Here is a 25,089-nt window from a genome sequence, read left to right as displayed (position 1 = left end):
ATCCGTTCGGCCACCGCTGCTCACTTGTGACTCGGATTCAGTTGTATGAATGATGATTCATGACTGACTACTGGCATTCTGTGAGGGTATTGACAGAATTATATATTTTCTAAGAACTTGAAATTTACACACTATAAAATATTTCCGTATCCGCTACAGACCGGATATGCGACATGCAAAGCGATAAGCGTTGGGTTGTGGGCTTGTAGGTCTGCTATTTTCATGTTGTTTTTCCTTCTCGTGGTCACATGGTGCGCGTGTTGTCATATCTTTTGTAGCTGTGCTGTTGTGTGTCGTCGCGGCCATTTTGGGGCAGGTTTGTTCGTTCAGCCGTCGAGCAGCTCGCTCTCTCCTTCCTACAATTTTACCCACCGTAAAATAGCGACGAAAACAAACGACGCAAAACAACGAAACGAAGAACAAATACAGATACATAAGAGCAGAGCCGCGAAGATGGGTCCGCCGGGAGACAGAACTCAGCGCTTGTTTGATGAAAGAACGGAGGACTGCGGCTGGATGCTCACTTTATCTTGACATGGCGAGTACGACGTTGTGACGACGGAAGAAAAAGAAGGAAAAAAACGACGAAGAGGAAAAACAACGACGACGAAAAAACAGCAAAAACAACGCAGTCATTGTGTTGACCGTTCAAAGCCCCTGTTCCCCCCGTCGTCGTGCAGTTATAAAGCCAACACTGGACCCCGAGTATACCGTCGCTGAGTGAGTGGGGGGACTTCGGTTCTTCCATGTGTCCGAAGGAGAATTGTGTCAAAATGCTGACGCCGAAGTGGAAACAGTCGACCGATTAATCGTGTAACGGGTCCGACCAACCGTGTAGTGGTCCCCTGTTGCCCCCCACACACACACGTACGGCCCCGCAGACCCAGAGGCCAGCACGGAACCAGAACCAGCCTTAAACGATGTGAAAACGAAACAAGAAAAAGGCGTCTTTTCAAAGATGACTACACGTTAAGCTAGGCCCTGCAGTGCAGTTACTGTCAAACCGACACAGAGATAAGATGTAGCGAGGTCGATTCGGTTTGCTCACTAACTAGCTAGTGTTGTTGGAGATGTGTTGCGTAGATTAGCTTGGGGGGAGGGGGTGTTAGCTAGTCTGCTAAGAATAAACTGTTTGACACGATGACAAACGACGACAACCGCAGGCCCCTTGAATGGAGCTGAGCAGAAACAAAATACCAGAAATGTCAAGTTATTTTGATGTTGCCCGATGCCAACCTCTCCTGGCATCTGCGTTTATCGGCTGCCATGTTTGTCTCTTAACCCTCAATCCGTCTGTAATAATACTTATAAAATCACTTTAAATAGCCACAAAACCACAGCCATGGATCAGAGACTCTGAGATGACCACCCCAACAACTATAGGAGATTTGTCTGCTTGCTAGATTTTGTAGTCTTCAATTTCACTAGCAACATATGGTGTTGGTATGGGTTTTGGTAGTATCAACCCTTTTGCTGTTAACCAAGAATAAGTGCATTTAATTTGATTTGCCCCTTTTAATTTAAAATTTAATGTTCTAAAATCTAGCGATTGTCGAATAAGAAGTGAATTTGGCCCTCATTGAAAAGTCATGTCTTAAACATGCATCCTTGAGTTCTCAATAAGGAAATGTAGTCTTATGCTGATAAGCATCCGCCCCTCCCAATATAGTCCCTTTACAAATCTGAAAATGACTTAGATTGATTTTGTATTTCTTTCCTTTTTCACTTGGTAGTTAGCAGGTATTTTGAAGAGCTAGTGTAGAGTTGTTTGACGTATAATTTCTGCAAAGGGTAGCTAACTACACCTCTTTGAGAGAGTGAGTGTATAGCCAAAATATTCTGTATAAGCGAGGGCACTAGTACCATCAAAATCTAACCATGGGGGACCCAACCTCACGAAGAAACCACACAAGGAATCGCCTTCGTGCTCAGCTTCGGAAGAAAAGGGAATCTTTGGCTGACCAGTTTGACTTCAAGATCTATATAGCCTTCGTATTCAAAGAAAAGGTTAGCATTCATAATACTGGGATTTTATCCATGTTACAATTTAACCTGAGGGTGTCGGCCTTGATTTTGTCTCTTGCATCTTCTCGTGACATACTTGCTGTGTAATATCACACTTATAGCAGTGTCACTCAATGACCGGAATGGTTTGTCTTTGTTGTTTGTCCTCACAGAAAAAGAAGTCTGCACTGTTTGAGGTAGCTGAAGTGGTGCCAGTGATGACAAACAACTATGAAGAAAACATCCTCAGAGGTGTACGGGATTCCAGCTACTCCCTTGAGAGTTCCATAGAACTCCTGCAAAAAGATGTGGTGCAATTGCATGCCCCCAGATACCAGTCAATGCGCAGGGTAAGTCAGTGACCCATGTGTTTATGTGTTATGATTTCTAGTCCCCAATGTCTCCTGCATAGAGAATATTTGCTCTCCGCCATCATAAGGCAGCAATTAAATTCAAAGGGCTCTATTGGCATGAGAAAACATAAGTTTACGTTTATAATTGCCAAAGCAAAAAGTTACACACTTAGTCTTTTACATATTGTTGCTGTTGGGCAGAAATCTCTTATCTTCAATTCTCCATATTGTAACTTTTGTGTCTTTTCCTAAATTAATGCCCTACTTGATCATGCTACAGTGTCACACAAAAGCACCAAAATAGCAGATATACAGTACAAGCTCTAAACACAGCACAAAGTGGTGTGTTTTGAGCTTGACGAGCCACTACTTATGCTGTTTTTAAATTTGAATCCTGAGAAGTAACAGTTTGACATGAGGTTTCCACAAGACAAACAATATCCCTATAGTTAGGGAAATGAAAGTTTGTGACAAATCTGCAAAATAAATGCTACATTTCTTCACAAATGTGTTCATAAAGGTGTCTACTATCACCTCTCAATTTGTTCCAACCCAACTCCCTTGGGAAACTTTGACAGCTCCTGAAAGTTGGGGTACCATTAACAACCTATATGCAGACAAAATTTACACTTTATGTGACAGGTCAAACTAGGGGTTTCTGAATCCATTGCAAGCATTTGTTTTGCATGTAAGACACTCCTTGCGCCTAAAAACATTGGTTTCACATTGGTGACACACATCGTATGACTCTAGGTTTAGTGATTTCCGGTGATGTGATTTGTTGTCATTCCAGAAAAGAATTTGTCGCCTAATTTGACGAATTGAACTAACTACAACAATTAATAACACTTATTTATGGATGATTCCGCTGTGCAGAGTATGGTACTTTTGATACTGCAGGCTACATTTAAAATGAGGGCATGTCCCTCAATTATAGAGTTATTGCTCTGTTGTTTCAGCGTGACCTCGCCCTTAGGCGTCTTACTGGTATGATGAGAGAATGCAGAATGCATACATATTTGTCTAGTTTTACGGTATAGTTGTGTGCAGAAATATCTACAAGATCATGAAATGTGAGCTTGTAGTGAGCTTTTAGATGAGCTATTTTAGGTGCACAATGCAAAATGTGTGTAACATTGTACCGGTATAACTCAGACCTGAGACACCCTTTAGAACGGAAAGCAGCAAAGATTGAGAAGCTGTAGCCGTTAAACTTGCCCAAATTGTGCGATTTAGGAAGTTGTGGAAGGCCTTACTTAAGTTCCTGCCATCATGTTGTGTCCGTCAGGATGTGATCGGTTGCACACAGGAGATGGACTTCATTCTTTGGCCACGCAATGACATCGAGAAGATCGTCTGTCTCCTGTTCTCCAGATGGAAAGGGGCCGACGACGAACCCTTCAGGCCTGTTCAGGTTGGAATGTTATACCAATGCTAGATTACTATTATTAACACTGAATGCAACAGCAGATAGAAAGTGATACATTTGGGACGTATAGGTATCGCAGCAGTAACGGTACTCACCCACCACTGGACCATGGGATGAATCTTGACCGTCAGAAAAAAGGTCATGTTTCACCTATACAGTATACACAGGATCTAAGTGTCTCAATAGAAGAGCAGGGAGACAATATACAACCAAGTACCGGTATTAAGATACTCTTTACCATACAGATTGGACAAAATTACATTTTATTCATAAAATAAAGTTACATAGTGCTGCTTAAAGTTGGGGGATGTCCAAGTTTGTTGATGTGTTAGTTGATGTGTTTATTTTCCTCCTTGCTGCTAATTATAAATATACTGTACTTTTATTGTCCTTGTGGGGAAATGTGCTTTAGACTGTCCATCCTGCAGTTATAAGATTAAAAAAAATCATCTTACACTGACCTACAATACTGTCATACACATGCCACGTTTAAAATATACACATGACACCTTCTGACTATGATGACATTGCACTACCCTCATGGCACAGATATTGTGCAAGTCTTATGCATTCAGTATGAGGATGTTGTGCATCCTCTAGTCTAACACCTGTAGCAAATTAAACTTCCTATGCATTTACAGGCCAAGTTTGAATTTCATCATGGAGATTATGAAAAGCAGTTCATGCACGCTGTCGGCCGCAAGGACAAGGCTGGACTGGTGCTGAACAACCCCGCCCAGTCTGTATTCCTCTTCATGAATAGACAGCAGTTACAGGTGAGTCTGACCAGCAAAATGGATGGACAACTGAGGTCAGGTTCTCAAACGTTTTCGTGGACCCCCAAATTGAAATGTATTTGGCTGCAGACCCCCATCTGAAAATGTTTTGTGCCAGGGACTAGAGATGCTCCGATAATCGGCCACCGATCGGTGATCGGCCATATCGGACAATATTCACTAATACCTGATCGGAGCATCCCTACCACCGGACCCCCAAAAGAGAAGATTTATGTATAAAAGAGAGAATTAGTCAACATTTTCCCAACATTTGTCAAAAATCTTGACCCAAGCATGACCCAAAGTGATGCGCTGTGAGCTTGTAGATCTGCTGTTTTTGAATAGCCAACGTATATATGGACGAAGTGGTTAAAAGGATTGTGATGCTACATTTTGCTACACTTAAACTTAATCCAGGGGTCTATAATTGGTCCACTCCTTTCCCTCTACACCAAATCTCTTTTCAGAATACAGCCAATCTACAAGCTCACAATGCTCGTTGAGCTTGTAGATCTGCTACATGCTGAATGTTTGCCTAGAATGTTCTCACATAGACATGCCCATAATAGGGAGGGACGCTAGGGTTTATGTGGTTAAAGTACACCTCCAGTATTGGTCAGCCTCTATTTAGTGATCCCTGGGGAATCATAGACTACTGTTGACAAAATTAGTACATTTGAGCACAACATTCACAGTCTAAGTTTTTGGCTAAATATGACAAATGATTCATCCTAGTGACACGCCTATGTTTCGGAACTACAGACTTAATTATTTGTATACACACATTGATACTTTGCACATGCACACAAGTTGCATTCATTTCATTAATTTGGCCTCTTGCGTCAATGAGGTCCCCCTGCAAGTCAAAGCCAATAACAGCTATTGGGAGAGGGGTTTCGAGATCGGCTGGTTTCACACATGAAGGAAACCAAGGAGTACAGTATATTAACTCATTTTATGCCTCGGCTAGGGCGACATTGGACAACCTTTTTATAAAAGTCCTAGATCGCCTTGGACTACATCGTTTATAATGCATCCAGCATCGCTAGAATCTACCGATTCTTGGTGTCTCCGTCGCTTGGCAGCGGTTTGCTTCCGCGTCTGTGACGTCATTGATTATTTTCCCTCTGTCCACATTATCTTTAGCGACGATCTTTAACAGTGTTTATTTTGGAATTGAGGTGATCACTGATCATACAAAACATTGATGTTTTAGGAGCTCAATAAAAAAATCCTGTGACCTCGCGGTGGCTGATTCGGTCTGGCTTATTAGCCAGGCTACTGTATCAGCGCTTGTGATGAAAACAAAAGTATCTAGTGAGTGCCCCGGAAATGATTGCTTGTTACTTCCGGTTCATCAAAGAAACTGGTGGCTCTTCAAAAGAAGGAGTTAACATATTGGCTGCCAGACTTGACTCTCGCCAGATGGCGCTCCCTGCCACGGCTGCAGCCGGATGTTTTACTCTGAAGACTCCCAAATTCACACCACAGTGAACCGGAAGCAAAATAGCCTAAGATATTTTTTTTGGATGGCGTCATTTTTAAAGTCATCCGAAGCGTTAAAATTGTAACCGTAGCGACGTTTCAGCAATGAGCCGCTAACATCCCGGTTTTGATCAAATACCTCAATATGAGTCTTATAAGGCGTATATTTCTCTGTGCTCTGTTCCACCTGGCTCCTGCTGACTTGAGAGCAGGCCTGGTGTCTTGACCAGGCAAAAGCCAGAAAACCTTCCCTCAACTGAATGTTGTGCCCCTATCATTTACAATGCGGCATACAATAAATCTCATTTATTGTGCAATTTTGTTTGCTTTTTATTTTCTGCCAATACACGTTGCTGTGGCAAATTGGTCGAATGAGAACTGACACTGTGACTGCTGGTGTATGGCTGGTACCATCACCTGGAAGAGAGGAGTCGGATGAGAGTAACGTTTCACCTGGTTGCCATAGCATCGTTCAGGCAGAAATGGAACATAAAATTGGCTTTAGGGGAGCTTAAGCTTGTTTTGTTTTTCATCGTACCACACTGTCAATTAAATATTTTGTTTCATGGCTTTCAGACTCCTAAAACCAAGGCAACCGTGTTCAAGTTGTGCAGCCTCTGCCTGTACTTGCCCCAGGACCAGCTGACCTGCTGGGGTGTGGGAGACATCGACGACCACCTCCGCCCATACATGCCTGACTAGGACACCCACTCTGAACCCTCCTCTGTCCCCATGTATACCTAAAACTACTGAATCAACCTGATCTAGTTCTCACCGACCCCATTTTTCCATCCAATAGTATTGAACTTGTGCTTGGATCTGTCCTATTTGTCACCCACTCCTTTCTTTTTTTCCCCCTCTCCGACCTGAAGCCGATTCAGTTCCTTTTGTTTTTGCCGTCATCACCCCGCTGTACATCCCATCCTGTGGTTTGGTCGCCCCCTCCTCCCCCCTTTTTAGTTCAACCCTCAACGCTCACCCCTGTTCAACCCCACCTTTCTCGCTCATCCACTTTTTATTTGAACCTGCACGTTGGTTTTTGAGTGGTTGTTTGTTCTCTTGGGAGCCATACTGTCAACAACACCTGTCACCGAAGGAACTCTTATGTTGTCACAAAACAGGAACAAAAAAAACAACACAAAACACAGGTCTTCACGGAGGTCCTCAGTCGGACATGTGTAATAATCCTTGCTGTCAATACAAAAGGATTGAAAAAGCTTGTTTGTGATGTAAAGATACCTGGGGGGATTTCTAGAACAACCTTTACACAATCTTTTGACCAAGGACAGGCACAAATGGGTGTTTAAAACTCCTGTATAGACAAAGATAACAAGATGAACAATATTTGTCAAAAGTCATTTGGTGTAGGCATTGCGTCTCTTTTTGAACCTGTTAGGATTTTGTTTTGTTTTTGGCTGGACAGATTGTTTAACTTTCAGGTGTCATTTGCTTTTTCTCTAAACACATGCAGTAGAGCCTGACTGATGCCAGATTTCTGGGTACGATCCTGATTTTGGACAGTGCTAGACCACTGTAATTTTCAAATCAATTTGAATAACTAATTTGATTAAATGTTCTATTTCAGAACATTTAACTTCTAAACCAGAATAAATAAATAACAGCTATTTTAACAAACTAAACTATATTTAATTGAACCACTTGACTATACTTTGTTTTAATAGCCTATCTTCCAAGTTCGCAATGCATTGTGAGCTTGTCGATCAGCTGTTTTTGAAAACCTTTAGCCGATAACTATTGCCACACATAGCATAGTCACTGAAAGTCAAATAATGGCCGATATATCAGTCGGGCTCTACAGGCAGACCTTTGGTCAAATCAGAATTAGGTGTGACAGATACAAACAGTTGAAAGATGTTGGTTTAGTTGCTCATGGTTATTGTCACGTGCAAGCCATTCATGCACTATTGATTTAAGCTACTGAAAGTGATGTTTTATGTTTTTGGGGAGTGTGGGTTATTGGTTAACTAAGTGCTGAGGAACTAATGTTTAAATATAATGTACCTAACAGGAACGTTTAACTAATTTTTAATTTGACTTACTAAAAAAAATAATTTGCTGCAGTACATATGAAAATTTAAATTCTTCTTTGCAAGCTTGCTTTTCAAAGAATCCGAAGCACAGAGTACATATAATTTAGCTCCATGTTGATTCATTATGTTACATGAAAGGGGCTAGGGTGGGTCATTTGTTTTTGCTTTATTCTGCAATGATTCTCAAATCAACACTGCTGAACATATCCCAATACAATGCAAAATTTGAAAGCATAACTATTGTCTTTTTTATTGCATATTATGTTCTGAGCTTGAATCCAGTAGCATGTTGCTGATTATTCAAAGAATGAATTTATTGGTCAAATGTAAATATATCGGAACAATTTAGAACGGCCTTGATTGCCACAGTGAGATGATTAAATGACGATTAAAAGGTCAGTGACGGGCTGATTTTACAGACAAAATAATACATAAGTAGATACAAATGCTCCAGAGGTAATACACTGCACGGCAGCCATATCGGTAAGAAAGAGACCCAATTTATATGATGTAATGAAGGCTCTCTTCCATTTATTGTAGTGCAGTGGTATTCAAACTTTAAATTCAAGGACCCCCAAAACTGAGTGTACAAATGGAACCAAAATGTTCCATTTGTACACCTGTAAGGGCCATTTGGAAGCCCTCCAAGGAGCGGTGTTTCTAGTGAGCCAATATCAGCACCTTGACTGTTTGACCAGAATGGAACAGAGCCTTAACTAGTATATGTGCGTGGTAGGACCTGTGAAGGAACTAAGGACGACGACATATTTCTTTCCAATATAGCTGCTGTGCTGTGCATAGAGCCTATTGTGAGTAACGCCCTTAACAGTTTCCGTTACTGGTGATTAAAGAATCGTGTTCCAGAGCTACCTGCCGAGTTTACACTAAGCCGACTTGATCCTTGCTTGTCATGAAAATCCACTTTAAAACGGTGTAATCGCTTGTCATAGTGTTAAAGTATTCCAAAGTGATGATCACAACAGAGCGGAGAAGGAACGCGCGCGATGCGCAGCACCGCCGCCATTGTAATGCATTGGGCCTCGATGTCCCATCCCTTTGCATGCCTGGTGCGACGGATGTTTTTGCAATGTCATCAAAACATGTCACCTATCCCACTCTGTCCGGTGGAATCCCTGTATGACTTAAACGCAGATTAAACAATGAAAACATAACTCGTGAACCGGAGGGAAGCTATTCTACAGTCAATTAACTCGTGTAACTCGTGTTCAGGAGTCAAAGTGTTAATTTAAACCCTGGTCTCCTGTTTAGAGAAACCAAAGTACCTCTCAAGAGGAGAATCAGCCCTTGAGCTTCTTCAGGCAGTACTGTCTGTCAACCAGTAGGAGTAGGTGTCATCCAAGTTGTAAATTTCTATAGTAAAGTCAGGAGACCACATCCCAACCATTGCTGATTAACTAGTTGCAGTACAATGTATTAACATACTCTACCATACAGATTGGTTCAAATAACCTTTTATTTATTTAAATAAGTTTTGTTTTGCAGCTTTAATACCGGTAGTCATGGAGTAGTGGATGACTGTTGCACAAACATAGATCACCAACCACTGACAGTTCGAGCCTTGAAGTGATTTACAGTGGACTTAACAGGCACACCATTACGTTGCTGTTGAGAAGAAACCTTGTATCTCCATATTACACACACAAAATAATGCCCCTCCTACATCAGGAGTGTTGCAAAAAAGTTGTGAAAATAGACTATTTACAAGACAAGTATACATTGACTCATTACATAGGATCTTTAGTTGAGGAGCTTAGGGATATATTTTTTTTTTTACATTTGCTGAAAAGTAATAGTTTGACATACAAGGTTTCCACCCGACAGTGACGACTGACGAGTTAACATGTTGACTCAGTACATTTAACAGCAGCAATCACACCATGTGATGGTCATAAAGGTCCAGATGACATTTAGCCGCTTCCAAGGTGCTTTGTGTGTCTCCCCTGTGCAAGGAGTTTTCCTGTGGCCTTGTTGGTGAGGTCTACAGTGGCGAACGCCAAGGTCCGGCCCTGCTTCAGAACCTGTGCGGTAATAAGTACATCTTCTCCTATTGTGGCGGCGTTCATGTACCTGGAAAGACAAACAAGAACATGTACCACTTTCTGTTAACCAGTCAGTGAGGTTGCACTTCAATCTTGACCAGAGTGAGGTATTGTAGTTCAAAGCACTAAAGCAGGAGGGGTGAGCCACCATTTTGGGCACATGGTCACTTAGCTCAGGGGTCTTCAACATATACTGTATACAGCTTAGAGATTGGTTGTTTAAAACAAATCATTGCAAATCTTTGAATGTATATATTTAAAGTGACATTTTTGACTCAATTCGCTTCTTCTGGGGGTCCCTGGAACAACACATTTTGAGATGGGTGGGTGGTGGTTAGCGCCCAAATACATGTTTTCCATTCAAAGGCTGGTGTTCTCACTCATATCAGTGCCCGACAGTGAAAACCACCACCCTGGGTTTCCAGAAGGTCACATTACCATCTTGTTTTGCTTCAGTTTCCCATAGACTCATTCGATTGGCTCGGCTGCCTCTGCATCAGATTTCAATATTATAATACCTACCTAACAAAGAATGAGTCAATAATAATAAAGATTATGACTATCTGGGAAGGAAAAATTATGTATGCACAATTGCACATCCAACAAAAATGGTTGTTTTCTGATCACGCGATCAACAGCCCGATCCGATTACCTGGTGGATCAAAACGAGATGGTTGCCCTCCCCTGCCCTGCACTAGGGAACATATTTGAGTGAAATTAAAATAGACACAACGTCATACTCACGTGATGTTCATGTCCACGCTGACCCCCGGAGCCCCCCTCTCGCTGTACATGATGGCGGCAGTGGAGATCACATCCACCAGAGTGGCCGTCAGGCCTCCGTGCAGCGTCCCTCCTCGGTTGGTGTGTTCCTCCTGAACCGTCATCTGACACACCACCTTACCGGGACTGGCTGCTACCACGACCACCTGGGAGGGTGACACGCATGGATCCAACGCTTTCAACCTTGATGTCACTATTTTTGGGCTTATCATTATTTCTTCCCAAAATAGAAAAACAAAAAAAACAGCATAACGTTGCTGTCAGGCAGGCACCTCTTATCTCCATATCTTAACTTTTTGAGGGTTTTTTGAGGGGCACTGGCCCCTCCTATGCCCAGCTTTGATGGTTAGTGTAAACACAAACACTGGTGATTGGCTGATCACCCCATAGCGATGATTTGATTGGCTGAGCAAAATACATATTGAAGATAAGAGTGAGGGCAGAAAAGTGAAGACGCCAAAAGTGTTGGCCGGAATGCCATTTGGGATGATTTGATTGGCTGAGCACAGAATGTGATGTAGAGCGCCCCTCACTTCACACAAGTGTGATTTTACATAAATGAATGGCTACTTGATCGTGGCTACTTGAACGTGGCGCTTGTTTCGAGCTTGTAGATTTGCTACTTTTGCCATTTTTAAGGGGCGATAGCCCCTTCTATAAACAGCTTTTGTCCCCACACCCACATGTCTCAAGATTTGCCATTGACAATGAAAGGGGAATTCCGGTCAAAAACTTGTCCCCGCCCGTCTCAATATTTGCCATTGACAATGAACGGAGGAATTATGTCAGAATTCCGCTAAATATGACGTAAATTAAACATACTGTATGTAAACGAGCAAATCAGCCAACCAATCACAGGCAACAGGCATTCTGATTGGCCAGAATGAGATGATGCATGATGATGAATGATGATAAGAGCTGATAATTCCGCTAAATATGACATAAATTAAACATCAAAATATTAAACGCCATTGACATTGAAAGGAAAATTTACGTCATATGTAAACAAGCAAATCGGCTAACCATTCACATGTTGGTGTGGAGCGCTTGGCCAATAAATAAGGGACCACCTTATGTAGCAATGTCAAATGTCCGCTAACATAAATTGATGTACGATGACAAGAGCGCACCTCATTTCACACGGGTGTGATTTTTTAAATCTGAATTCTGAAAAGTAACCGTTTTGGACATGACGTTTCCACCCGACAGAGACGATATATTTGCTGGGCTATATTTGCTGTGCCAAACCATCACACAACAAAGCATACAACATTAACCACATGAACCGAGTTAGGTCCCCATTCTGGATATGGCATAAAAGCCAACAATCGGCTTATAGATAGCCTATATTTTTGGTGATATGGTGTACTGTAGAGGGAAAAAAATCACACCCGTGTGAAGAGAGTGGTGCAACTCTGTGTGGGGGGGGTCTCCGGAACTTCCAGACCCACAGGAACGAGCCCAGGGTGCCGGCCCGGTTCCGGCGAGCCGCCCCGTGTCCGAAATGGTCGAGAAATGACAGTTACCATGTGGGAACATCCAGACCACCAGGAACGTGTGTGTGTGTGTGGTTAGGCTGCACAACAGTGACACTTGGTGATGAAAACCAACCAAACGCTATCTTCGTGCTCGGACCCAGGGACACAGCCAGGGACACAGCCAAAAAGTATAGACCCCTGCGGAGGATCCCCAATGTGTCCCCTGCGGAGGATCTATACTTTTTAAACTGTTTAAACAATACATTATTTTAATGTTGATTATAAAGACAAAGTCAATTTAGTTTTCCTAATGCCAGGTGCTTAAATACAAAGACCACATTGAGAAAAGAATAAAACACAAACTCTAATGTGATAGAAAACAATGTAATGTATTGCATATGCATGAGTGTATTAGGTGACCTAATACCATTTGTCAGACCTAATTTAGGTTTGACAAATGGTGGGTCTTCTCTTCTGTTAGAATATGCTCCACCCTCAATATCATTGAGCATACCAGCTGTATATTTGTGTGCATATATAAGGCTAAACATGGGGGTAGTCGTTTCATTGAAGGGGGAATATATCCTGACTGACAGACATACGTTCATTACATTGGAGGGGGGAAACACACTATTCGATGAATTGAGTACAGGAAACAAGCCAATAGGCTTTCTTGCATTCATCCTTTAAGCTAGCCCCTCTCGGGACCCCAGTTGAGCTCTTTTCATCATTCACCCGTAAGGTCCCTTGCCATCGGTCCCAAGCTATATGGTATACAGACGGACTTGCCGTCGGAAACGTCCTGTCTGCGCTGTTTGAGAACTTGTGATATGTTTCAAAAGAAGCATATAGGAGCTATAGGAGACAACGGAAACCTCAACGAATTTTCCTTTGGTGTTTAAGTTTAAGTTATTGACATCCCATTGTACCGCCTCCAGCGCCAGGTTGGCTAGCTGCGCGTCCCTACGTTCCTGCCTCTGATCTGCTCTGTCGCAGCTAGCCAGTTCCGGCGCTGGAGGCGGTACAATGGGATGTCAATAAGGAAGTCAAGGAAGGAAGGAAGAGAGAATTTCAGAGCTGCCAAAACGGTCAAGCAAAGATTAAAAATACTTAACGGCTTCTGCGCCAAAGGAAAATTCGTTGAGGTTTCCGTTGTCTCCTATAGCTCCTAGCTTCTTTTGAAACATATCACGAGTTCTCAAACAGCGCAGACAGGACGTTTCCGACGGCAAGTCCGTCTGTATACCATATAGCTTGGGACCGATGGCAAGGGACCCTACGGGTGAATGATGAAAAGAGCTCAACCGGGGGTCCCGAGAGGGGCTACCTTTAAGCAGACTATAGTACTGAGACTGCACTGTAGTCTGTAGGCTACTCATTGTACCCATTTTTAGCAGACCATTGTACTGTAATTCCCTCCCTGTGCTTGTCCATGAAAATTGTTAATAAAGTATTCAATCCAAATCAACGAATCAAAATTATGATTGGGATTTTATGATTTATCGATTCTGACATGTCAGAATTGATAAATCATAAGATACATAGAGAGTCTAAATCTTAGGCTACGTACCTACATAACACACTGTATGGATACTGTCTAACCTGTTAATCAACAAAGTACCTAGTTGATTAACAGAGTCGTTAGACAGTAGACACTTTCTGTAGTATCCATACAGTCACTGCCTGTTAAACAAATCATATTCCATTCAGGTTTGTGTGTTTATCAATGCCAAAAACTATGTAATTTAAACCCAAATACCAACAATGAATGAAAGGAATACATTTCCTCAAGGTTCAAATGATATGATATCAATTAAGCAAAGTTATTGCTATGCTAGTATATGATTTTAATGTAAGTGGTGGTATTATTGGGTGTACGTGTTACCTTACTGAGGACTCTGTCGAACCCTGGGCTGTCCACCATGGCCCTCATGACTTGTTTTATAGCGTTTAATGACATGGACACCATTATAGCTGATCAGTGTGCTTCAATGTCAAACCTGGCTGGCTGCACTGCTGCGCGTTGTTTACGTTCACACCGGAAGCTGTTGCGTTTGCTAAGAGGTCCGGTCACAACATGTACCGAGTAGGCACACAAGTTACATCGCCACCTCTGACGTGCCATCATCATAATGTGTGACCTGACGCAGAGCCTGACCTGACGATACACGGCACACAACCATAAACAGCGAACCAAAAATGTACATGTGACCTGTCACCTGTCATTCTCACATTTGGACATTTGGGAATAAATAGTAGTAGACAGTCCAGTTTGATATATACGGCCCGGTACTTCGGGTACATATTAGTGATTCCACCCGGAGGTATTTCTCGGATACACCTAAAACGTGTGCATCTGTTCAATCTGTTGTAAACTTGGGTGAAGAAGAGAGCAGAGCTACAATGAGCAACCCGCCTGAAACTCATAAACGACCTCATTCTGATCTAGAACAGAGCAGGACTAAGCTCTGCGAAGAGTTTTCCCAAATCACAGGATCTGACAGTGGAGTGGCTCAATGCCACCTGGCTGAAAATGAATGGGAGATGGAGGTACAGTCCCTTAAAAGCTGAGGTCTTCACATCAATAATACTTGCATGTATTCTGCCTGCAATGGATTTAATATCACCCATTCTAGGGCCATAACTAGCAATGCATATGTGTTTTGCCAATTTGTCCCTTTCAGTTAAAAAAAACGTTTAAACTTTGTTTGAACAAACTAACAATATGGTACATTCATTACTTTTGGGTTGGTCCCAAATGTTGTGATAATATATTAATTTAAGTCATATCTGCAACCTTAACCTGAACTGTAATCCAGGATCCAGCTCTATTCCTACAAGGCGAAGGCTTGGTATAAATAAAGTCTATTTTAGTTTGTAGCCCCTTTTGGAACCCTCTGTTACCTTTTCTGTATTTTGAACGGCGGTACAGAAAAGGTAACCGAAGGTCCCGAAAGGGGCTAGTGTCTATGTTCCCTCTGCCCCATATGTTATCCCAATCCCTGAGCCTAAAATTTACCTCAACCCTAACCCTGAGGCCTGCCCTGGGGAACAATGCTAGGTTCTTGGTTTACGTTTACGTGGAGGATCCTATAGTTTCACTATCTCTCTGCATTCTATGTATGTGAGTGATTACCCTTATCTGGATAAGAGTGTCTAAATGCTATTGGTAAATTGGAAGACGGAGCTGAGAGAACATTGGGCTGAGGGAACACTCACCCCTCCAGTGCAGCAACTTCCCAAATAAAACTGAGTGGCTTTTCGTTGTACTAAATGATCCTGCAGAGAGCACTGAACTCGTTCTTTGAGGCTGACCTGGAGGCAGTGTTCGAAGTGGACGATTCCCCAGAGAGAGACACCAGCAGCCACCAAAGCAAGAAGAAGAAAACGGATAATGATGCAAAGGGGAAGTGGTAAACGCAAACCCCACAGGGACACACTTGTAATAGACCAAGTCAGAATGTTTGTAAAAATTGTAGGGTATAGATTAGCTTGTATACGTAGCATCCGGCTTGTTTACCTGCAGTGGTAAACAACTTGAACAAAACCTAGACAATAACGCAAACATCGTGTCGTTTGTGGCTTTAAAGCCAAATGCTATGTATGTTGTAATTAATTAGGAATAGGCTTTTTCAGCGTACCATATCTGCTTTGAAGTCCATTGTAATCGTGTGCGCATGCGCACACACACACACACACACACACACACACACACACACACACAAATGAGATGTTTGTACGTTCCCAGATGGTTCAGGTAATCTTGATATAACAATAACATGAAATGACACAGGATAATATTGCCCCATGATGATTTGGTCTATAGAGCTTTGCTTTGTAGAAAAACAATTGCAACATGCTTCAGGGGAACCTAATTAAAGATCCAAGGCACATTGTTTGGTTGAAAAATACTAATAGTAATAAATAGCCTTTATTACAGCATGGCTTGGCAAAGAAAACATGACTGGACCAAGCTCAATCAGGGCCCATTGATTATAACACACACAAGCTGTAAAGCTCCATCAATAACAGATCTCAATAGATCAATGTGACATTAAAACAGGGGTGTACACACTATAAAAACAACAAGATGTGCCGTATTATTACAAAGTACATCTCAGAAAAGACATGTGACACATGAACAAAGATACAATTGGGTAGGCAATACATGTTATAAGCCAATACCAATGAAATGGCCGTGTCTTCTGTTAAAACACTGGATGATTACTGATTGTTATCTACTTTGATTGTCCAGCATTGATCTAACAGAGGAGGAACCAGCCGGTTCCAGTGGAACCAGCAAAACAGAAGCCAAGCAGAAGTCTCCAGAGAAAGAAGATGACAAACTGTCTCTGATCTCCTGGAATGTGGATGGACTTGACACGACTAACCTACAAGAGCGTGCCAGAGGCTTGTGTTCATATTTAGCCTTGTAAGTCTTCACATGATTGAACTCTCATCTTTGGTTGGAATTCCATGATCCTACATTATTGTTGGTCAATTATCTTTGAGGGGCAACCATAGCTGAATGGGTAGAGAGATCGTCTGATCAATTTTGTCTTATCACGTCTTTGTGGCATTACTTATAATTGAACTTGTTTGTCACTTGTAGGAGTTCTCTCTCATGATAGGATAAAATAGGTATACCGACCTGAAAATGTATATTATGTTTACTAAAGAGCTAGATAGATGGGGAGACCTCTGTTACTGACCAAACTCTCTGTAGCAATGATTACCAGAATATTAACTTTATCAGAATTTAGAGCTACTTACCACTTTTTCTATATAGCATTTCCAAAAAACTCTTGGAATTTAGAACAGTGGTTTAGAAAAGTGGTTCGAACATTGGTTCTCAAAAATACCTTGTACATCTGCCTTTTCTGATTTTTTTTGGAAAAATCTTGTATAATTTAGATTTTTTTTATTAACACATCTTCTCGTCTGGGGGTCCCTGGCACAAATCATTTTCAGGTAGGTGTCTGCGGCCAAATACATATAATTTCGGGGGTCATTGGCCCCCGAAATGATACTGAGGCATTTGTTTAATCGCCCCAATGGGCCAAGTTTCTGAATGAAATGTCTTCTACGGTTTAACTACAGTATACTATAGAATAACTCATCTGAAGGTCCATGTTTATTGCGTGTACAACAGATATACTCCTGACGTGGTGTTCCTTCAGGAGCTCATTCCACCCTACGTCATGTACCTGAAGAAACGAGCCGTCAGCTACCTGCTCCTTGAAGGTAACAATAGAAACGAGCCGTCAGCTACCTGCTCCTTGAACGTAACAATAGAAACGAGCCGTCAGCTACCTGCTCCTTGAAGGTAACAATAGAAACGAGCCGTCAGCTACCTGCTCCTTGAACGTAACAATAGAAACGAGCCGTCAGCTACCTGCTCCTTGAAGGTAACAATAGAAATGAGCCGTCAGCTACCTGCTCCTTGAACGTAACAATAGAAACGAGCCGTCAGCTACCTGCTCCTTGAAGGTAACAATAGAAACGAGCCGTCAGCTACCTGCTCCTTGAACGTAACAATAGAAACGAGCCGTCAGCTACCTGCTCCTTGAAGGTAACAATAGAAACGAGCCGTCAGCTAACTGCTCCTTGAAGGTAACAATAGAAACGAGCCGTCAGCTAACTGCTCCTTGAAGGTAACAATAGAAACGAGCCGTCAGCTAACTGCTCCTTGAACGTAACAATAGAAACGAGCCGTCAGCTACCTGCTCCTTGAAGGTAACAATAGAAACGAGCCGTCAGCTACCTGCTCCTTGAAGGTAACAATAGAAACGAGCCGTCAGCTACCTGCTCCTTGAACGTAACAATAGAAACGAGCCGTCAGCTAACTGCTCCTTGAAGGTAACAATAGAAACGAGCCGTCAGCTACCTGCTCCTTGAAGGTAACAATAGAAACGAGCCGTCAGCTACCTGCTCCTTGAAGGTAACCATAGAAACGAGCCGTCAGCTACCTGCTCCTTGAACGTAACAATAGAAACGAGCCGTCAGCTACCTGCTCCTTGAAGGTAACAATAGAAACGAGCCGTCAGCTACCTGCTCCTTGAAGGTAACAATAGAAACGAGCCGTCAGCTACCTGCTCCTTGAAGGTAACAATAGAAACGAGCCGTCAGCTACCTGCTCCTTGAAGGTAACAATAGAAACGAGCCGTCAGCTACCTGCTCCTTGAACGTAACAATAGAAACGAGCCGTCAGCTACCTGCTCCTTGAAGGTAACAATAGAGCAGAGTTTCTCAGACTGCAGGTCGGGACCCTCAATTGAGTCTCCAGATGTTCACAACAAGAACCACTTTCCATTGAGGAACATTGTGTTGTTTAACCATTAACAGAGTAGTTGACCCCCCAAAAATAACTATTTAATTTTCTATGTGTTTTATTGTCGCATTCCGAAGCCAATCATTTGATGACCGGCAGACTCAGTCTCCTACCGAGTCTCCCACTGACCGAGTGACCAATGACCCGATCATCATTATTGGCTCAGGAATTTGACAAAAACTAAACCATCTCCATTAATTTAAGAGTTCATGGGGTGTGTAATTGATAGAAAATAAGTCGTTTTTTGGGTGAACTACTTTAAGCCCAAAGACTGTTTGTGCAGTGAAATGCCAATGTAGCAGACTCTGTCATAAATAGTAAATAAAGTGTACTACAAGAAAGGTACTAAATACAATATTGTATAAGGTATAGAAATTGTAAGTAACCTTGCATGCAAAAACAGTATCAATATACACAGACACTGGTGTTTTGAGAATGGCCATAGACTAGTATATTGTCACTGTTGGCCAGAAATGTACATCTACATAAATGATATCCCTGTAAATGAATGCCCAACTTAGTCATATGACAGGGTTGTGCAAAGGTAGCAAAAATAGCAGATCTATTTGCTCACATAATGCATTTATCTACTCACTGCCTGTCATACACTGCCCCCCACTGGACTTGTTGTGTCATAACTACTAGTAGCAGGAATGGTAACGCACCACACCAAGGGTTCAGTGTGATGCTGACTTTCGCGACCATGTCATACTCTACTAACATGACCTCTCTGTCAGGTGGTGAGGAGGGCTACTTCACTGGGATGATGTTGAAGAAATCCCGTGTCAAGCTGCTGGAGAGCAACATTGTCCCGTACCCTACCACTCAGATGACGAGGAACCTGCTGATTGCTCAGGTATTTATTTAATTATGCAGTCATATGGTGTCTGTGAGGCACTACAACAGTGGTTCCCAAACCTTTTAGCTCAAGACCCAAAAGCGAAACCAGATGTTTGCCCAGAACCCAAACTACTGAAAATAGCAGATCTCACAACGTGTTGCTATTTTCACTACTTCTTAGGACAACTTTAGTTTTTTTCAACCAAGGTTCATGTTTTAGGTTGTTATTAGAGTGGGGGCATCCTAAATATGTATTTTCTTACAAATTTTATTTTTGTATTATTTACTATAGTCCTACTAGACCGTAAGAAATTACATCTGGCCACAAAAGATCACGAGATCTACTGAATGACACACAGTGTGGCTGTCCCCCCAGTAGGCCTCCTTCACATTCAGTAGATCCTGTGATCTTCTCTGGCCAGATGTAATTTCCTGGGGTATATTAGGACTATAGTAAATAATAAAAAAATAAATCACCATGATATTTTGTAAAAACAAAAATACATATTTAGCCCCATGCTCGAATGCCCCCGCCCCCCTGTCAAAAAACACTAAAATCCCTAAAACAAAAGAAAGCAGCAAAAGAATTAATCATCTTTTACTTTCTCTAATAACAACCTAAAACATGAACCTTGGTTGGAAAAAAACTAAAGTTGTCCTTTAACCCTTAGAAGGTGAAAGACGCCAATTGGCGTCTTTCACCTTCTAAGGGTTAAACATTTGTTTTCTAATTAGGGAATTTATTTATTCATGAAATTCTTTAGTTAGGCCTCAGGAACAAGGTGATTTATTCTATACCTGGATTGCCGTGTCCAATTCAGCATCTTAATATTCCATTTATAGGTTGTCATATAAGCAACATATCCAGAGTCTCTTTACTGAAAGTTAAGGCACTCTGGACTAATGAACAAAGAAGCCAGGAAAAGATAAATAAGCTTGGGAAAATGCTAACCCCACACAGACATACATTATAAATAGATGTTTATAACCTAGGAGTAAGAACCTGCTCAGTGCATGCACTTTCAAGCACGTTAAGCACTAGGACCAACAATCGAACTGACATTTTTCTCAATACTGCTGCTATCCTTATTATTCCATTTTATTTTATTGTGTATACAGTATGTTTATATATCTATTATTATTCCTATGACAATATCTGAGGAACTAGAAAGACATACTTTTTATGTACCTGCACACAATATGTAACAATAAAGAAACCTTGAATAGCAGAATACGTTTCATTATATTCTATATTTCAACAGCAGTGAAAGCAAACCTAATGCATGTGACTGTGAGGGAAGGGAAAGGTGGCACTTGTCTGCTTGTTTAATCACCTTTCATCTCATGAAATTCAACTGTGTGTGCGTGCGTGCGTGCGTGCGTGCGTGCGTGCGCGTGCGTTTTCTCTGGTGACCTCAGGTGAAGTTCAGAGGATTGGATTTCTGTCTGATGACGTCCCACTTTGAGAGCTGCAAGGGCCACGCGGACGAGAGGATGAAACAGCTGAGGCTGGTGCTGCAGAAGATGAATGAGGCACCCGATAATGTCACAGTGCTGTTTGGAGGGGACACCAACCTCAGAGACACAGAGGTTAGGCTTCCGTCTTGTCTTCTGTATCGAAGAACAGAATCAGAATCAAACTTTATGGTCCACATCACAAGTAGGTTGTTTTTGTGCATAGTTCCCATCGTGTCATTTTTTCAAAGAAATACAAGAAAGGGAAGAAGTGAGGGGAGGGGGGGGTAAGCAGATCAAGGCAGGAAAGAAGAACGTTTGAGCGCTTTTACCACAAAAAGTACAAGTAAATGGTTTCAGATCATTTAGAAGCTTGTATCACAAACAGCACAGCTGTTGGGTTTCTCTTATCTTATTTACAGGCTTACAGCCGTACAACCAAAGGGTCTCTTTTCAAATACATTTACACATAATACCTGAGATAATATACAGTATACGTGTGTGTGTGTGTGTGTGTGTGTGTGTGTGTGTGTGTGTGTGTGTGTGTGTGTGTGTGTGTGTGTGTGTGTGTGTGTGTGTGTGTGTGTGTGTGTGTGTGTGTGTGTGTGTGTGTGTGTGTGTGTGTGTGTGTGTGTGTGTGTGTGTGTGTGTGTGTGCGCGCGCGCACGTGCAAGCGTGTATATTTGACAGTTATTACCACAAAAAAAAACATTCCCTCCGGATGTCCTGACCGGTAAAATAACGACAATAATTATCATCGCAAATCAGACACATTTCAAATCCCTTGCTCCACCCACCGATTACTTCCTGGCCAATTAATATGACTGTAAAGTTACCTATTTGGCCATGATTACAGACTTTTCTTACACCTGTCAGATTTTCCTTATGTCCTAAATATTGTGACAAATACATTCGTACCTGTAACATTGTCCATAGAGATGAGAGATGAGATGAGATGTACTTTATTATCGCCGCAGGGAAATTGATACGTTACAGCAGCATAATAAAAAATAAACAACAGACAGACAGAAAAAACACATTGGACACAAATGGACATAATCACAACAAGACCAAAGACCTCAGACACAGGACCATAAGGGAGAAAGTTCTTATGTGTTGTAGAGTCGTCATTTCCTAACTCGCCCTTTAACACGGTCTCAGGTTTCCAAGGTGGGGCTGCCGCGCAGCGTGTGTGACATCTGGGAGCATCTGGGCAGGCAGGAGCACTGCCGCTACACCTGGGACACCAAGATCAACACCAACAAGGCCGCGCCGTACGTCAGCCGCTGCCGCTTCGACCGCATATACCTACGACCGGCTCCCGGGGGCGGAGTCCCCCGCCCGGCCCCTGTCAACATGGCCCTGATTGGCCTGGAGAAGCTGGACTATGGCCGTTACACTAGCGATCACTGGGGCATATACGCTCAGTTCACCACGAGCTAGCGAGACACAGGTCGGCTTGCAATAGACAGGTTGAAACTAGGGGTTGCGATCCAGAACCGGAGGAACCGGATCCAACATTGAGGAACAGGAATCGGTTCCATTTCAGATTTTGGAACCGTTTCCAGAACCAACCCTTGTTGAAACATGATTCAGGGGCACTGCTGACGGGAGGGTTTTATGAGCCCTGACAAACAAAGGCTTAACAGTTATTATGGTTTAAAGCAGGGGTTCGCAAACGTTTTAATTTCAAGGATACTTTAGGGCAACGAACCCCCATTTCATATGTTTTTTTGTTTTTAATCTTGGGGATCCCAATGTCCACTTTAAGATCTTCAGTGTTTAATTTAACTCTGAGTTACAGACGAATAAGGGTCCATTTTGGACCCCTGGTGCTGGTGGTCCACAGGTTTATAAGCAAAGCATGTAGTGGGAAAGGTCTAGAGTTATGAGTGAGACCAGTCCAGATCATTATGGTTGCTGTTGGGCAGAAACTTCTTATCTCCACATTCTAACCTTTTGATGCATTGTTGTAAATCTGCTACTTTTGATGCTTTTGAATTTGAATCCTGAAAAGTAACAGTTTTGGACACACTGAGGTTTTCACCCGACAGAGACCATATACAACATAACTGCCTTTTTTCCAGAAAACCTCCCAAAATGTATGCAGTCAGTGGTTAAAAATAGTATTTTCAATATAGCATATTGTTTATGCATGGCATAAATTGACACTTTGCTGTCTTCAAACAGAGAGAGGGGTATTTGATCTCTTCAGAGAGTGAGGTGTTTTGTAATGTTTCTGACATCTTAATCATTATGTTAATGTTACCATGCAGTCCTGTCTAGTGCTGTACATAGACCACTGCATTCATATGCTTTCTTACTGATATGGTTTGTGCTCTGTCTCTAGATGGACATGCGTTTCCATCCAAATGTTTTTTACTGCTGTACAAAGACTTCAATAAACAAAATTAATAACGGGAATCTACATTCTGGGAGTTTTCTATTACATTCGCAGTTTGTTGAGACTGCTGTAACTGATCGAGGGCCATGAAAATAACATTGTCTTGAGTTGGCAGTACTATATGCAAATGCCTAATAGATAAGTAGTAAAACCCTGATGGAGTAGCCGTGTTTAAGGTAGGTAGATAGGTGCTAGAAGCTGCTGCTAGAAGCTGCTGCTAGAAGCTGCTGCCAGGCCGTTTTGTGGCCGGGCATCAAGTCTGCCTGAGAGTTCCCAGATGGGAGCAGGAGGGGGGTACCCAGTGTACTCTCTGCTGCCCCATCTGGCGGAGTCAGGTTAGTGCAACAGTGACTTGTTTGTGAAAACCAACCAAACGCTATTTTCATGCTCGACACAGCCAGGGACACGGCCACCCAGAGACACACAGCTCCGTATAGGAGTGGTTGCACCACTTACATTTTTTAAGTATACACGATGTGAACATGCACGGTCATCATTATCAGCCATTCAGCCTTAATTTTATCCTTCAACCTCTTGATTATGTCCCAAAATTAGGGGATATACAGGTTTGTAGCAATTCGCAGCAATTGTAGAAATATTAAACCTTATTGTCGAATGTTTAAGCATGTTCCAATCATCCATACTGTAGGAGCCGATCTACAATAGGCCATCACATCATGTATGTATGCCATGTCTAACATTCCTGTTAGTGTGCTTTGTCAGTCTACAGACATGGCAGAGACTAGAGGACATAAATACCTGGCCATCAGAGGGCCAGGTGTAGTTGATTGGAGGTTCACAGCTTTTTTACGTCTGGTTTTTGTTGCCCTACACCTCCTTCTATTCTAAGTTACAGTTTATATGCTAAAGGTATTTTTATTTTGATGGAATAAACCTTTTGAGTTCAACTTTAACTTTTCGTCTGGACATTCCTCATTCCCCTTTTTTGGTCACGTTTGCTGCACAAAGCCAGTCAGTTAGAAAAAGGTACTCTCAATCAACCACCACAAGAACAAAAGGTCTCTACAATTGTAAAAAGCTACCTTTTTGGAGTACAGGACTAAATGGACAACATGGATTCATGGAGTTTGGATGGATTGATTTCTGGATTGGAGGAGAGTGTGACTCAGTTTGGAGTGACATATGGACCACAGCAGTGAAAATGTTTGAACAGGCAGCAGAGCATCACAGCCATTGGTGAGAAAAGTCCTATTATCAGTTTTACACCAGCAAGTGCTCGATGATGAAGGCCTGTTTACCATCCTGTGTGAGGTAGAAGCGATTCTCAACAGTCGGCCCATCACCACCATGTCATCTGACCCACACGATCTGGAGGCACTGACACCCAGCCACATCCTGACCTTGAGATCTAACCCCATTCTACCACCGGGGGTCTTTCAAAAGTCTGACATGTACCTCAAGCGCCGATGGAGACAAGCTCAGTACATGGCTGACTTGTTTTGGAAAAGGTGGACCCAAGAATACTTGCCATTGTTGCAAGAGCGACAAAAATGGTCAAGTAAGAAGAAAGATATTCAGACAGGTGACGTTATGATTGTCGACTCGACAGCCCCCCGAGGGTCATGGATTCTGGGAAGAGTGATGGAAACCATGCCAGATGCCAAAGGCCTAGTTCGTTC

The 25,089-nt window shown here is 42.3% G+C and overlaps 3 protein-coding genes across 3 annotated transcripts; 2 read left to right on the top strand and 1 right to left on the bottom strand.

The window, feature by feature from the left end:
- Positions 1–286: 286 nt before the first annotated feature.
- On the top strand, positions 287–8,335 carry cUnh6orf62 (chromosome Un C6orf62 homolog). The gene is made up of 5 exons (XM_079523352.1): positions 287–2,007; positions 2,178–2,354; positions 3,646–3,771; positions 4,428–4,562; positions 6,624–8,335. Exons 1-5 carry the CDS (start codon positions 1,879–1,881, stop codon positions 6,747–6,749), a joined length of 693 nt encoding a protein of 230 aa, XP_079379478.1. The 5' UTR covers positions 287–1,878; the 3' UTR covers positions 6,750–8,335.
- Positions 8,336–9,616: 1,281 nt separating this feature from the next.
- acot13 (acyl-CoA thioesterase 13) lies at positions 9,617–14,492 on the bottom strand. The gene is made up of 3 exons (XM_079523353.1): positions 14,305–14,492; positions 10,903–11,087; positions 9,617–10,186 (listed from the first exon to the last, which is right to left on the bottom strand). The coding sequence occupies exons 1-3, from the start codon at positions 14,386–14,388 to the stop codon at positions 10,027–10,029; spliced, it is 429 nt and encodes a 142-aa protein (XP_079379479.1). The 5' UTR covers positions 14,389–14,492; the 3' UTR covers positions 9,617–10,026.
- A 263-nt stretch (positions 14,493–14,755) lies between these two features.
- Positions 14,756–23,488, top strand: tdp2b (tyrosyl-DNA phosphodiesterase 2b). The gene is made up of 7 exons (XM_079522268.1): positions 14,756–14,969; positions 15,705–15,832; positions 16,675–16,851; positions 17,572–17,663; positions 19,488–19,606; positions 21,010–21,180; positions 22,207–23,488. The coding sequence occupies exons 1-7, from the start codon at positions 14,823–14,825 to the stop codon at positions 22,486–22,488; spliced, it is 1,116 nt and encodes a 371-aa protein (XP_079378394.1). The 5' UTR covers positions 14,756–14,822; the 3' UTR covers positions 22,489–23,488.
- The last annotated feature ends 1,601 nt before the right edge of the window (positions 23,489–25,089 follow it).

Source organism: Electrona antarctica (assembly GCF_951216825.1).
Source record: "Electrona antarctica genome assembly, chromosome: 15".
Lineage (NCBI taxonomy): Eukaryota > Metazoa > Chordata > Actinopteri > Myctophiformes > Myctophidae > Electrona > Electrona antarctica.
This window is presented reverse-complemented; position numbering and strand designations above follow the sequence as displayed.